The sequence below is a fragment of the Olea europaea genome, unplaced genomic scaffold (genome assembly GCF_002742605.1).
Source record: "Olea europaea var. sylvestris unplaced genomic scaffold, O_europaea_v1 scaffold1600, whole genome shotgun sequence".
NCBI lineage: Eukaryota > Viridiplantae > Streptophyta > Magnoliopsida > Lamiales > Oleaceae > Olea > Olea europaea.
This window is the reverse complement of record NW_019233628.1, coordinates 104322-120232: the sequence shown is the minus strand read 5'-3', so window position 1 is coordinate 120232 and position 15911 is coordinate 104322. Positions and strand designations below refer to the sequence as shown.

The 15911-nt window shown below is 34.5% G+C and overlaps 1 protein-coding gene across 5 annotated transcripts; it reads right to left on the bottom strand.

The window, feature by feature from the left end:
• Positions 1 to 76: 76 nt before the first annotated feature.
• Positions 77 to 6493, bottom strand: LOC111377051 (mechanosensitive ion channel protein 1, mitochondrial). 5 transcript variants are annotated; one of them, XR_002699624.1, is made up of 8 exons: positions 6374 to 6493; positions 4084 to 4884; positions 3709 to 3986; positions 3082 to 3182; positions 2067 to 2174; positions 1549 to 1770; positions 1348 to 1433; positions 77 to 730 (listed from the first exon to the last, which is right to left on the bottom strand). XR_002699624.1 is itself a non-coding variant. In XM_023000089.1 (8 exons), the coding sequence occupies exons 2-7, from the start codon at positions 4839 to 4841 to the stop codon at positions 629 to 631; spliced, it is 1569 nt and encodes a 522-aa protein (XP_022855857.1). In that variant the 5' UTR covers positions 4842 to 4884; positions 6374 to 6493; the 3' UTR covers positions 77 to 396; positions 611 to 628. The 5 variants fall into 5 exon arrangements, 4 of the variants coding, with proteins under 4 accessions (XP_022855857.1, XP_022855856.1, XP_022855855.1 ...); XM_023000089.1 differs by lacking the exon at positions 1348 to 1433 and having other exon boundaries at positions 77 to 396; positions 611 to 730; XM_023000088.1 differs by lacking the exon at positions 1348 to 1433 and having other exon boundaries at positions 6270 to 6493.
• Between the last annotated feature and the right edge of the window lie 9418 nt (positions 6494 to 15911).

Here is a 15911-nt window from a genome sequence, read left to right as displayed (position 1 = left end):
AAGCATGAAATTTAGGGCTTTTATTGAAGTGAACATACGTTCAAAATTGACTCAAATATAATAGTTCAAGTCCATGCTATCAAACAAAGTAATAGTTTAAGAACCCAGAACTTGTATTTTTACAGTTGAAGAGAACATTTCAAGAGTTGCACAAATTTAGGAAATGACAAAACATAAAACTTTTAACAGTAACTTACATTTACGAATTCATATTCTAAGAACATCTCTGTAACTCTTTATTATCAATCGCCATGCTATCCTAAGAAAAATCACACGTACCGACATTCTCAAGACCTTGATCCAGCAGCAGATTGCACGGTATAGGCACCACATCACTCATAATCCCTTCAATTTCAGTACAAGTCTATGGATACTTCTTAGCCTTCTTCGCCGTAGCTATCGTCGCATTAGAAATGCAAATACCCGTAAATGGATCATCCAGAATACCCTCGAAACGAGCCACATTGATACAATGTACAAACTTATTCTGCACTCAAAGATGTGGAAACTGCCTACTGTTTCTTAAAAATTCGTCAACAGAAGAAGTTTGTTTTGAAGATGTATAGCTTCTCAAGAGTTTTCCAATATGCAACAAGTTTAGCAATCTTACTGCGTCCTTGTACCCATGTTAGGGGTTGACTCCATCTTCCTGGGTGCTGCCTAGTTTAGCACCGTGTTTCTTGATTATCCGAACGGACTGGAGAAGAATATCCTGCTCAGCATCCTTGTTCTAGAACCGCGTATAGTATAAGAACTGTTGTTAGCCAAGTGGAGTGGACAAATGTACAGGAAAATTTTTACATGTCTACCATAAAGCGCTGAGAATGATTGAAGTATAGAAACATCATCAACGCTGAGATATTTAATATTCTCAAATGCAATTACATTAACATGTAATATGATGAAAAACTACATCCAATTTCCGATAAAGATCGTAATTGAAAATTAAACCAAATCGTGAAGATTTTTACTGACTGAACAGTAGGAGAAGGTTAATTGGCAGCAGCATTGACCAGTATGACCATGTTGAAGGAAAATAAGAATATTTAAGAATATTAATATTGTCGTCCACCAAAAGAAGCACTAGAAAAAAGGAAATGTAAATACTAACTTGTAATTTTGAATTATATTCCCAAGAAAAATATTTCATTGTCATTATTTGTATTAAGTGCTTACTTGCTAGTGCTTATAACATGTGGATCCTATTGAATGTGGCTAAAAAGTGAATAGTAAATTGTGGATCCGGCGAAATTTGTGGATAAAAAGTAAATGTGCCTAGCTTAAATTATATTTAAGCTCTACCAAACATGCTGTCAAGCTTAAATCAGATACAAATCAGTTCTATACCAAAATAATGCCTAAAGGATGCCAGGAGAGTCTTCTGTAGTGTTGTGCATTAAAGATAAGCTTAGTAACATTTACAAGCTTCAATCCTGACATAGACAAATGTAAAGCAACATAATATAAACCAATTAAATTGATTGAAGTGCTCCAAATAATATCAGATAGAATTTGAAATAAAAACATTTGACAAAGAAACAAGCATACCATTTGTTTAAGATTGCATCCAAGAGTAAGTTCTGCATATGACCTCTCTATTCTAGACAAGAAACAGTAAGGCGCCTCCTTTTCCAAAAACACGTTTGAATTTGATTTGAGCATGGTCTTTATATCCTCCGATAGCAGGGGAATCTTTTCTAAGTCATCAATATGTAGCGGAATTCTTCTGACCATAGAACGCCATTGAGCCCGTGATTTATTTACAATCACCTACAAATGTTATACAAATGGTAAATTTATATTTACACTCAGATGATTATTCCTAATTAAAACATGAAAATATGAAGTAAAGACATTAATATTCATCAATCAAACACTTGGAAACAATTAATGAAACCTTATGACATAAAAAAGGGGGACAGGCATGCATAATGATAACATGAAGAGGAACACTTCAAAAGCATTGTCTAACATAGGTGATGATTAATGCAACTATTTGAAAAGAATATGAAAGAAGTAAAGCTCAAACCAATAAAAGGATTGGACAGTCAAGGAGATAAACCTACCTGACTGGAGAACAGTGAATTTGGAACGATAACCGGAAATTTTTCTGCAGTCAGCAGTGATGTTGTTGTAAGACCCATTTCGACCACTTGACCTTCTACAGATCCAGCCTGCAGAAATTTAGAAGAAACAAAATTATTAATTCAAAATCTGATAGCGACATTTGGAATTAGGGAAATTCATAATATATAGAAATACTAAAACCTATATTAACAGCCACATTGTTATTGCTATCCAAAGATATAACATAAATACAAAAGTTATACTTAGCCCTTGTTTGAGACTCTTTTAAAATTTTAATACATGTTTCTCTCTCTTCTTTTTAATCACATTCTTGAATAAAATAATATTATATGTAAATCAAAAAATTTTACTTCGTTTTTAACCATACATTCTCCCAAAAAATACTATTTCATAATACATTTTACCAAAATTTCTCTTTACAATGGGGCTCAAACAAGGGCTTAGTTTTATATTCAAATCCTCTAACCAGTTCTTTGTTTACTACAAATATCTGCTTCCTGGTTGATAATCAAGATTTTATACACACTAAGCCCCTTTTGGGCTCCATTAAAATGATTTTATTTATTTTTTTTTTTTTTTTTTTGCCCGGGGCTGTAAGTATTTTTTGGAGAATGTGTGGTTAAAACTTATAGAAAAGTTTTGAATTTACATATAATATTATTTTACAGGAAAATATATGGTTGAAAATGAGTTCTGAATTTTTAATTTTTTTACAAAATGGAGCCCAAACGAGGTTAAATGACCACTTCGTATTATGTACTAAACAAGAACTTACAGCTACTTCTACTGAGTGCTGATACATGGAACCAGAAATGGATATCCTTCAATTAATTTAAAAGTCTCTCTCGGTGGAATAACAAACTACTGCTTTTACAAGGCTGTGTGGTGCTTTGTAAAATGGATATTTTTTTTATTTTTTGTTTTTTGAGAGAATAATTAGAACTGGATGGCATGTAATTTTCTATTGCAAAGTGAAAAGAAATGTCAACATACTTTGATGGTGTCTCCAATTGAAAATGGTTGGGAAAACTGTACAGATAGTCCACTGAGAACATTTCCAAGTATGTCTCTTGCTGCAAAAGCAGTAGCCACTCCTGCGTGAATATGAACAGACAAAGTCAGCTTCAAATGGTCATGAAAATAGAACACATAAATACATCTAGTGGAACCAACACCCTCCTCCCCAGTATCATCTTCATTATTGATGTTAAACCAATAACCTGCAACTGAAACTGTTTCCCATGCACAGACTACATAATAATATTGCAAAATTATGAATTTTATAGATGGCCCACTCTACACGCCCTGGAAGTAGGGGTGGGCCAGCCCACAACCTAGCCGCCCCTTTACGTTCTGGGCAACCAGCTACTGCATGTTGAAATCTCTTTTCCATGTCATGTCATACCAAATTTTATTTGCAGCTTTCAATAACTCACATATATATCAAACGACTCAGAACCATAGGCTAAAGAAAACAATTGATTATGTACAAGGAGATGACTTACATTTTATTAATTATCCATTCAACACAATTAGTAATAAGCATATAAAAAGAACATGAACATTTCTCAAAGGCAGAAACTCGATAATGAGCATAAAATAATTCACAAGTAAACACACCTCCTATGCCTCCCACTGTCAAGATAGATTGCACGGCCACACCAGATGCCTCGGCTAAGGCCATCAAACCAACAACAAAGAGACCAACCGTGGAAATTTTGTCCAAAGTTAACAGCCTATCTCGGTCAAAGCCTTCCAAACTCTTCAATGCTAAAGCTCGAGTAATCACATTTGTTTTCCACCGATGGAGAAACCATACAAGTGACATGATAACAGCACCTCTCCAAGCCTGTGTAACGTACTCTGTGGTAATAACAGTTGGTGCCACCATCTCTCCACTGCACAAGGACAAAAAATCAAATTACGTTCATGGCAAATCGCCCAAATCCGACATAAGCATGCATAGAAGGGAATATTAAGTACAAGCCCACTAACATCTGAGAGAATGCCATGAAAGTGACCAAATATCGAATTGGATCCTCCAATGCGCCCCAAAAACTTTTCTCATAAGGAACAGGCCCCCACAATGAGCTCTTGACTAAGAAAGTAGCTGGGCCTTGCATCGACAGGTTATAGAATCTTCTCAAAAGCTTTGGCAATACTGCCCAAGCCAATAATGTACCGGCCAAAGTACCACCAACAGGGACAATAATGTCTCTAAGATAAGGATGAGTATCTAGTAATTGTTGAACATGTGGCATCACTTCATCAGACGCGTCTTTTGCTTTCTCCCCTGTATATTTTACAACATCAAGGGTAGAATGCCATGCGTCTTTAACTTTTTCAAGCCAATCACCCCCACCATTACTACCATCGCTTACACTACTAGGCCCACGTGCATCCACAGCCACTGGCAAATCAGGGCCTTGAGTAATGTTACCTTCATTACCCGTGCGCGACGAGAACAACCTATAATTCATCACAGGACTCTCCCCAGCAAATGCAAATGCACCTCGAGAATTCGAATTCGTAAATAGCCTACGCGAAAAATATGGATTTAAACAATTTCCCTTAGAATTCTGAATATCAACGGTAAAGTTCAAACCCATTTTTCCAAAATTAAGGGCATGCCCAGATTCTCTAGTGGGATTATTTCTACACAAAAATACAATTGATGGTCTTATGTCAGGTCCAGTCCCGTACTTCATAGAACGATGAAGCGATTTCAAGCTTAATATTCTGATTGAAGTCATTTGACTATATTAGTCAACAAAATTTCAACCAAACTTGCGCAATCTGCAAATAACATAATCAAGAAAAGGGAAGCTTCAGATGCAGAACTTCAAGTTGGCCTTTACTCTTCAATATAGAAAACAAAAGCACAATAATTTAATGATTTCTTTTACTTTTGCAATTTCATTTAAAGCAAAAGCAAATAACTGAGATTGGTTTTGATGCAAGTAGAACTGACCTGATGATGAATTATGTTCAAAATTTACAATCACAAAACAAAACATGAAGCACGAAAAATCAGCAAATTTATATTGATTTTGCTTATAGGTAAGGGATGGTGGGGTTCCAAAACAAGAACTAATGGCTCTCTTTATAATGGAACAATTAGTAATTATGGAACCGAACCAAAACCGAATGAATGTTTTGGTTTGGTTTGGTTCTAGAATCAAAATTTCCAAAATATATTATAAAATGATTAATGTGTAAAGAAAGATAATGAGCAAAGATGACTAAAATTGATAACTAGTAGAGAAAATAAGTGATATAGGACAATTTTACTTCAAATAGGATGGGAAATTTTTATTGTTCTAATAGGATTTTATTTCTTGTTCACATTAGGACTTTTTATTTTTATCTTTATATTTTTATTACCTTTTCTTTTAGGTTTTAATTACCCATCTTCCTTAAACTAATATGATTAGGATAGTATTTTACTAATAAACAAAAGAATTTGTATTTTTTGGATTCAGGTCCACAACCATGGGTTCCAAATAGCACTTACCAATGAGGCCCTATCAATTAGTATTACACAGAAGATATCAATTATACAAGTATTAGTAGCATAAGAGAAATACCTTCCTAGGCTTTGTAATTTTTGGATGACCAAAGCATTACAATAAAATTATTCTCTACAAATATTCAAGTTAGTTCAATTTATTCTTGTTTCAAGAACTTCAATTCCGCTTCCTTACCAAAATTAGTATCAGAGCAAAAATTTGCCCTCGGATGCATTCTTGTGATAATGACCAGATGATTGCAATATTACCAACCTCAATCTAATATCTGGAACGAGGAATAGACACGTTCGAATATGCTGCAGACAAAAATTTGCAGACTTTGAATTGGTCGGCTGCCTCTTCAATGAGTCCATAACAAGGCAATAAGTAGCTAGAGATTTTTCTCTAGTCCACAACATATGCAAAAATTTTGGGGATTTTTCCTCCTAATTGATTATGCAAGATTACCAACCCCTCAGTAACTAGAGGAGACGGCATACACAAGCACTTGGTCCATCTTCTTCTTAAGATGAAGAGCAAGCACCAGTTTATAGAAACAATAGCATACCATGATAAACATGGGGAAAAAAAAATAATAAGGAAATTATAAGTATGGTCATGCGATTATAACAGATTATGAAAGTTAAGTTCGGTCACACTAAGAAATAACACCTGATTGACTGTTGTTTCGTCGAGATGTAGGGAGAAATAAAGATAGAATGTGAGATACAGAGAGGCAGTTATAGAATGTGAGATACAGAGAGGCAGTGATTAACTGAAAGTTCGGCGGTGGTGTCGGCGAAGACTATTTGCAAGTCAGGCGGTGACCATGGCGAAGAAGATCGGGGCCTGGTGGTCGATTGGAAATCTGCAAGTCAAAATTAGGGATTTGTGAGTTAATTGTTTTAATGGTCACATGCTTGTGTTTATTGGTAATTAAAGTTTAAAATACCGAGTTTTCGTCACTGAACTTAGATTCATGTTTTCGATTGCTAAGTGAAGTTTAAAATGTCGAATTTTAATCATTGAACTTTAAAAAATATTATACATTACTCACTAAACTTTAAAATATGCTGCACATTACTCACTCTAAATTCGATATTTTTCAAAGTTTAATAGTTATGTTTAAGGGTGGCAAATGGACTGAGCGGCTCGTTGGTTCACGAAAACGGAGCTCGCAGGCGGCTCGGGCTCGTAAAAACACGAGCGCGAGTCGAGCTGCCCGATTCAGTGGGCGAGCCGAGCTCGAAAACGGCTCGTTTTTCAGCTCGTGGCTCGTTGAAAACGAGCCCAACTCGTGGGCTCGTGTTAAAAAGTGACCGTAACCATTTCGATCCCTGAATTTTTTTATTTTTTTAAATAAAATTATGATCGTTAACGGTCACTGAATTTTTTCAATGACCGTTTCGATCCTTTAACTTTTTTTCTTCTCCTTCTATAAATAGTTGCATTTAGCTACTATTTTTTTTACAATTTACTCTCAACTCTTAATTCTCTTTCTTTCAACTCTCTTTTGTTGTGTTAATAGTTGTGCAATTTTTATATACAATTTATACAATATTCAATTCTCATTTCTCTGTTCTCACTATATTTATTGAAATTTCATCCAATTTTCATTTCTCACTACATTTATACAATTATTACAGTTAAACAAATGGATTCATGCACATTTGTCGAAAACTTGTTCGGTGTGGGAGGAAACGAATCGCCTATGACACCGCAAAGTCAATTTCGGAATCAATTTGAAGGTCTAAATGACGTACTCCTATCTGAAGATATTCCAGATTTGGATCTTCATCATCATGTAAGCGGCAATCCAAATTATCCAATTAATTTGGATGATGTTACGTTCCCGAAGCTGAACACGATCAGGAAGAAGAGGCTGAATTAAACATTCCCGATACGAGGGGAAAACGAAAGGGGAAAAAAAAGCAAAATGTTGGGATCACTTTAAGTTGATTTCAACAGGAAAAATTGTCAATGGAGTCCTAGAATCCAAAGTAGTATGTAAATACTGCCAACAAAGATTGGCATGACAAAGAGGAATTGGTACCACCCATCTCAACCGTCATTACAAAGTATGTGCGGCCAAACACGAACTTATTCCAGGCTGTTAAACACAATTGCAATTTGGCAGTCCAGACGCCGATGGTTCTGCTGCACCCCTATCCACATGGGTGTATTCGGAGAGGAGAGCTCGAACCGGAATGGTGAAACTTGTTGCTGGTGCTCAATTGCCTTTAGCATTAATTGACAACCAACACTACGTCTCGTATATGAAAGAATATCTGCAGCCAAGGTACGTTAGGGTAAGTCGAAATACTCTTCGTTCCGATACAATACAATATTTTACTGAAACAAAACAACAATTAATTATGAATTTGCAAAAATATGGGGGTGTCATATCTTTAACTTTGGATATATGTGAATGGATTAATAAAAGAGCATATATAACTGCAACTGTATATTATAGAAACCCACTTTGGTGCATGCATAAAAAAATTATTATTTTTAGAATTATTGAGTTTCCTCACAACGCTAATAATATATTTAATGCTATTATTAGTATTGTTAGAGAATATCATTGCGAAGGTAAAATTCGTTCATTTACTTTCGATAATGCTAGTGTTAATAAAGAAGTTGTCGATAAATTGCATAGGGCACTGCAACCTGATTTTGGTGGGTATTTGTTTCATATTCGTTGTGTATGTCATATTTTGAATTTAATTGTCCAAAATGGTTTAAAACATATAAAGGATGAACTTCAAAATATTATGAACGCACTAATATATATATCACAATCTCCCCAAGTAGAAAACAAGTATTTGAGGAGTATTGTGCCGAAATAGGAGTGCAAAATGCTAAAACATTTGATAGCGACATAGATCATAGGTGAAACTCTACTTACTTGTTATTAAAGTCATATGAAAGTTTTGAACATTTAATAATTGACTTTTATAACAATAGACATGTTAGAAGTAATGACGAGGGTATGTTGACTGAACGTGATTGACAAATAGTTTTGAAAATTAAAAGATTTTTGACATCTTTTTATGAAACCACTAAGATTTTATCGGGCGTTTACTATCCCACCAGTTGTATGGTGCTTGAATGTCTTCATATAATTGTAAGAACATTTCATAAATACAAAAATGACCCTGATTTTAGTAAAATTATAATTGCTATGGAATTAAAATTTAGAAAATATTGGGAAGACTTGCCTATGTTATTTCCTTTAACGTGCGTGATGGACTCCTGATATAATTTATCAAGAGCTAAATATATAATTGATTAAATTTCAAACGCCTTAACATTTGATACACCTATCACATATAGAAATTTAGAGCAAACATTATGTAAAATGTATGAATTATATGCGAACCGAATGGGTACCAATATTAGTCGGGTACCATCTGCACCTGCTCCTTCCGCTAAAATTAAAGAAGAGGATGCGGAAATATTTAATTTATTTCAAGGCATTAATTCGTATTGATATGATTCATCTGCAATTTGTCCATCTACTGCCACTGTCATGTCGACAATGTCGTCACCATCTGTATCTCATTCTCATCAAACATCTACGGGCTCAAGCCGTAATGCATTGCCTGCTGAATTAATTGATTATTTCAATCAGAATATGCTAACAAATAAAACAATTAAAAAAAGTTCAGACGAAATAATTGAATTCTGAAGAAGGTATGAACGACGTTGGCCAGTTATATCTGCGATTGCAAGAGATCTGCTGACACTTCCGGTTAGTACTGTTGCTTCGGAGTCTGCTTTTAGTGCAGGTAAAAGAGTTTTGAGTGAGGTCAGAAGCCAATTAAAAGAAGATATTTTAGAAGCATTAATGTGCGTTAAGGATTGGCAGGACGCTCATTTTCGACTACAAGATAAATATGCCGAAATTGTATGTCGTCAAGTAAGTGATATTTGATTTAATTATATTAATGAAACTTTTATTTTATTATCGTTACTTTTAATTTTCTTTAAAAAATTGTACACGCTCCAAAAAATTGTTCGTGTACAATTTTTAACTCCGCATACTGAAAATTTAAGTAGCCGGTCCCAAATCCGGATAAAGGAGGAGGGTTTATACTTTATCTATTTAAAAAAAATAAAGATTTCATTTTTATTTTTTCTATCTCTTTTAGTTAAAAAAAAAAGGAAAAAAAATTTCCACCAATTTAGTTAAATTTTTATTAGTACTTGGTACTATTACTACTATATATCTACAAACAAACAACACAATTTTTAATTTAGCCTACTCTAAATTTAAGTAGCCGATCCCAAACTCGGATAAAGGAGGAGGGTTTAAATTTTTTACCTAGTTTTTTATATATAATTCATGATTTAAAAATTAAAATTACTTTTTTATTTTCCAATTTACCTATTTATTTCAAAAAAAAAAAACGACGTCTACTCTCGAGCAGAGCTCGCCCATTTTTGGATGAGCCGAGCTCGTGCTTTCATGAGCCGATCCAGCTCGGCTCGACCCATTGACACCTCTAGTTATGTTAGTGAGTAACATACGACATATTTCAAAGTTCAGTATTTAAAACTCGACATTTTAAAATTTTAGTGAACAATTTAAAATATGGACCTAAATTTAGTGAACAATCGAAAAAATGGCCTAAGTTCACTAACTAAAACTCGACATTTTAAATTTCAGTAACTAATTAAAGACATGAACTTAAGTTACTGACCATTAGAACAATTAACCGGGGTTTGCCTCATTTGGAGTAATTTAGCAACTCTGTTGAAATCAAATTTTGGAGAAAATATATTTTGGAAAATATATTTTGAAATATAGTGGTTCTTTGTGTCTCATTAGTTGTGTGTAACGTATTATGGAATAGTGATTGATATTAAAACGTATCATTAAAAAAGAAAGAAAATTTTTTTATTTATGTATAATTTATTTTAATGAAGAATGTGTAGTTAAAAATTAGTACTATAGAAAAAATAACTTGTTAGAATGTGAAAAAATTGTAGACAAACAAAGCCACAGTGAAAAATATGTGGTTGAAAAGATAAAAGAAAAAAATGGTTTTTTAGAATGAAGCCTACTTAGGCTCCGTTTGATTCTCATTTTTTTCAAGATGCATTTTTTCTCTCTTCTTTTCAATCACACATTCTTTATAAAATAATATTATACGTAAATCAAAAACTTTTCTTTATTTTTGATTGACACGCTCTCCATCAATCTAATAATTCATTTTTTCATAAAAATAGGTGTCAAATATCCTCTTAATGCACCAACCTCTATAAATTTTAAACAAACTGTTCGATTATTAGTACTAAAGTTGAAACGAAACTCGATTTTGGATTATATGAATCATGACAAGCAGTATTGTATGAAATTTACCGATGACAAAAGAATCCATTTACACCAATATCCGAAGGGCCCCAATCTAGAATGGGGTGGAAATTACCCGCCTAACCTAGTAAACGCGGTAGGGATCATTGGCTCGAAGCGGATACGGGCCAAGTACTAGAAACATGGTTCTGCACTCATTACCTGTCTTGTTTAAAGTTAATTTCAAATTTAAGTTTTTTATCGAATAAAAATAAAAGATTTATCATAATTTCTAAAGAGAACGTGAATTGTTCTTAATAAATTGAAGAAGAAAAATTGTAATAATATTAACTAAAGACATAAAAAAAATTAAAGCAAAAAATAAAATAGATAAAAAAAAAGTAAAGTGGGCTATAAATGAGGCAGGGACCAATCACGATCTCACTTCAATTTGCTTTAACCGGGTACGATGATGGAGTAAAGTGACAAAAATACCCAATGAGATGACGTAGGATTGGTTGAACCGTCCCTTACCTATCCAATCGCCATCCTTATTTTGGTTCTTTTGCACCAAGGACTTGTTCAAAGTGATTTTTATTTTTACTTTTGCTTTCAAGAGCTCTTGAAGGGAACTTAATTTTATTTGAAAACTAATTTTTAAAAGAGTTTTCTATTTCGTAAGTGCCTTTAGAGAATGCTACATTGGCCTAATTTCCTCTAAAAACCTTTAACTAGAAGAAACATTTTCATTAAATTAATAAAACTTTTTGAAAGTCATACCAAACGGGCCATAGTTCTTTAATTTTATTTAAATAGTTGTTTGCCGCAAGCCATTCATGTTGATTGTCTCGAAAGTCAATCTTAATCTTACAACTATTAATAAGGTAAAATGTAGATAATGTCCTCACTCTTTGAGGTTATTTGCACTTTTGTCACCCCACCCCTTTTTCAACAATCACGTCTTCGACCTATAGAAATTTAACTGCATTCCTTCATTACTTCGCCCATTTGAACTACACACATAAAATTAAGAGGCAAAATTGTCATTTTAATATTATTAATTGAAAATAATGTAATTTACAGTAGTTCACTACGAGATCTCCTTACGTGATATGCACATTTTTGGAAACAAAATGAGTGAGCGGCTCACTTTTGACACAATTTTCGGTGGGATCCATTGATCCAATTTGGAATATCAAAGTTGATATGTGTTCTCCTTACGAGAACATCTAAATCATGTATTTATTTGTCAAAAATGAAGTTCGGGTGAATGAGAAATTGAAATTTAAAGTGGACCATTGGAAATGGTCTATGTTGGTGGGAAAACTATAATTAACTTTGTCCCACATAGGAAAGACGTGAATATCAAAACCACTTTATATATGGTTATGCATTGGAATGGTGTGATCATGTGTAGTATAGAGACTCTTTCCACGTGCGTGCGCAGGGAGGTGCAAATTACGGACAGAAATAGCCTTCGAACCTTGAATTTGGGTGCGGGCGCGACCTACGCACACAAATGTCGAACCGAACGGAGCAAAAACTGACCAGTTTGGACTATCCGCGTTTTGCAATTTTTTTGTGGTTTTTTCAAATGACTTTTGAGTATCTGAAACTCCTAAAACTCCAATGGTCGAAATCAAAGTGTAACTCCAAAAACTGCAATGCTTAATGCAGAAACTAATGGTCAGATTCAGCCTATATAATTTCACTCAATTTCCAGCAGTTCATACACTGAAATTTTCATCCGCAACAGTTTTGTTTTTTGTTTTCATGTGTCCATTCCAATAAGGTGATATTGTTCGAACACTCGCCCAGTTCGCCGGAGTAGAACCGCGGTGCTCGGATTCTGCTGGTTACCGTTGTATCATGGGAGACAGACGCTCGAACTAAACCTCTAGCACTACGGTGAGGGGGCGAATTTGTCTTAAGGAAACTGTGTTCGCACAGGCCTCGGGTTGAAAATTTATCTGCTATTTATTTAGTTTGCATTTTATTCTTACAAATTTATTTATTTAGTGATTTACACGTCTCATATATTGTTTGTTAAATTTATGTTAGAAATAGATTTCTAAAAGAAAAAAATAAACCTTTTTTTTTTCAATTCGTTATATGTGTTAAAAATAAATTTCACATATACGGTATTTCTATTTGTAAGTGGAAAAAAACTTGTGTTATTTTAGTTAGTGTATGAATAAAAACACTTTATGCAAATTTTGTGCAAATACGGTGAACTTTCTGCAAATACGGTAAGCTGTCTGGTATATACGGTAAGCTGCATGAATTGAACTGTCAAATACGGTAAGCAATTGTCAAATACGGTAAGCGTAAATTCGGTGTCTAAATCACATATACGCGGTATATGAGAACCCGATTCCACTCCATACACTACCGATTAAATATAACAACAAACTTAAGACAAATTCTTAATATGTATTGGTAGTAAACAAGTTTATTTGTTTATTGAAAACTAATAATTGTTTCATTTTCAGAAATGGCTGCCAAACCAACCAACATAGATGTGACCCAAACTGTTCCTGCTGGAAATCAAGTTGTGGGCTCTACTATGGCTCAAGAGCCAAGCTCTACTGTGGCTAACCTGCCTAGTCGTGTTGTGAGTCAAACTGTGGCTCCAACAACTGGCCAAATGGTTACTGTTCCGGTTAATCATGCAGAGAAATCGGAGAAATTTAATGGCTTGAATTTCAAGATGTGGCAGCAGAAAATGTTGTTTTACCTAACCACCTTGAATCTTGCGAGATTCTTGACTGAGATTGCTCCTGTACTCAATGAAGGAGAAGGATATATTCAAGTAGTCAATGCACTTGATGCTTGGAAGCATTCGGACTTTTATACCGAAACTACATTATGAATAGTTTAGCAGACACGCTATACAATGTGAATAGCACGATGAAAACTGCTGAGGAGTTGTGGGAGTTTTTGGACAGAAAATACAAAACTGAGGATGCTGGGGCTAAAAAGTTTATAGTCGGCAGATTCCTAGACTATAAGATGGTAGACTCAAAAACTGTTATCAGTCAAATGCAAGAACTCCAAGTGATTCTTCAAGAAATTCATGTCGAAGAGATGGTGTTGAGTGAAACCTTTCAAGTAGCAGCAATTATTGAAAAATTGCCCCCTGCATGGAAAGATTTCAAAAACTATTTAAATCACAAACGAAAGGAAATGAACATTGAAGAACTTATTGCTAGATTTCGAATTGAAGAAGACAACAAAAGTTCAGAAAATAAATGGTTCAATCCTAGTGTGGTTAAAGCCAATATTGTGGAGCATGGTTAAAACAGTAAGACTTACAAAAACAAGTTTGAGCCATCCAATGGAAAAAAGACCAAGCACGAACCGAAAGATGGAATTTCTAAGAAGAAATTTCAAGGAAAATAATTCAATTGTGACAAAGTGGGTCACAAGCTTTCGGATTGTAGAATGCCAAAGAAGAAGACGAAAGAAGCAAATGTGGTTGACTACATGGCACAAGATGTATTATAAATGAATCTCGCAGCCGTCATTTTTGAAGTGAACATGGTGGGTTCAAACTCTAAGGAGTGGTGGATTGACACCGGTGCTACAAGGCATGTGTGCTCTGAAAAAGAGTTGTTTACTACGTTCGAAGCAATTGAGAACGGGGAGAAGCTGTTCATGGGAAATTCAGCAACCTCTGAAATCAAGGGTTAAGGAAAGGTGGTTCTAAAGATAACCTCGGGAAATGAGCTGACTCTCAACAATGTGCTATATGTGCCGAAAATTCGTAAGAATTTAGTGTCCGGGTCGCTTTTAAATAAGCATGATTTTCGCATTGTATTTGAGTCAGACAAAGTCGCTCTATCAAAAAGTGGAATGTTTGTCAGAAAATGTTATGTTTCCGACGGTACGTTTAAGCTGAATGTAATGGTTGTGAAACCAAAAATGAATAAAGCAAATTCTTCTACTTATTTGCTTGAGTCTTCCAATTTGTGGCATGGTAGATTAGGACATGTTAACTATGATATTTTACGTAGACTAGTTAACTCGAATTCCATACCCGAGTTCCATAATGATTCCGAACATAGGTGTGAAACTTGTGTTGAGACAAAATTGACAAGGTCATCCTTTAAGTCAGTTAAACGGAACACAGAACCACTTGATTTAATTCACATTGATGTTTGTGACTTAAGATTTGTACAAACAAGAGGTGGCACTAAGTATTTTATTACTTTTGTCGACGATGGCACAAAATACTGCTATGTGTATCTGCTTAAAAGTAAGGATGAAGCTATAGAAGAATTTGTTGTTTATAAGAATGAAGTTGAAACTCAACTTAATAAGAAAATTAAGGTACTACGAAGTGATCGAGGTGGTGAGTATGGAGCACCGTTTGTCGATTTCTGTATACAACATGAAATCATATATGAAACCATCGCACCTTTTTCACTGCAACAAAACGGTGTAGCTGAACGAAAAAATCGTACCTTAAAAGAAATGATGAATGCAATGCTAATAAGTTCTGGATTACCTCAGAGCATGTGGGGGAAGCTGTGTTATCAGCAAATTACCTTTTAAATAAGGTGCCTCGAAAGAAATCGGAAAAGACCCCTTATGAGTTATGGAAAGGAAGAAAGTCTACCTATAAACACTTGCGAGTGTGGGGGTGTCTTGCAAAAGTGGTTGTTCCAACACCAAAGAAGGTAAGGATAGGCCTAAAAACTATAGACTGCGTCTTCATTGGCTATGCAGGTAATAGCAGTGCTTATCGATTTTTTGTGTATGATTCAAAAATTTCAGACATACACAAAAACACGATAATGAAATTGAGGAATACTTCATTCTTTGAAGAAGTATTTTCATACAAGTCCAAAGAGGAAGTCAGGTCCTCTAAACGAACATATGAGACAATGACTGAAAATAGTCAAGACGAAGAATTAAAAGAGGAGACTGAGGTTAGACGCAGCAAACGGGAAAGGACAGAAAAGTCTTATGGTCCTGACTTTCTGACATATATGTTAGAAAGCGAACCTGAA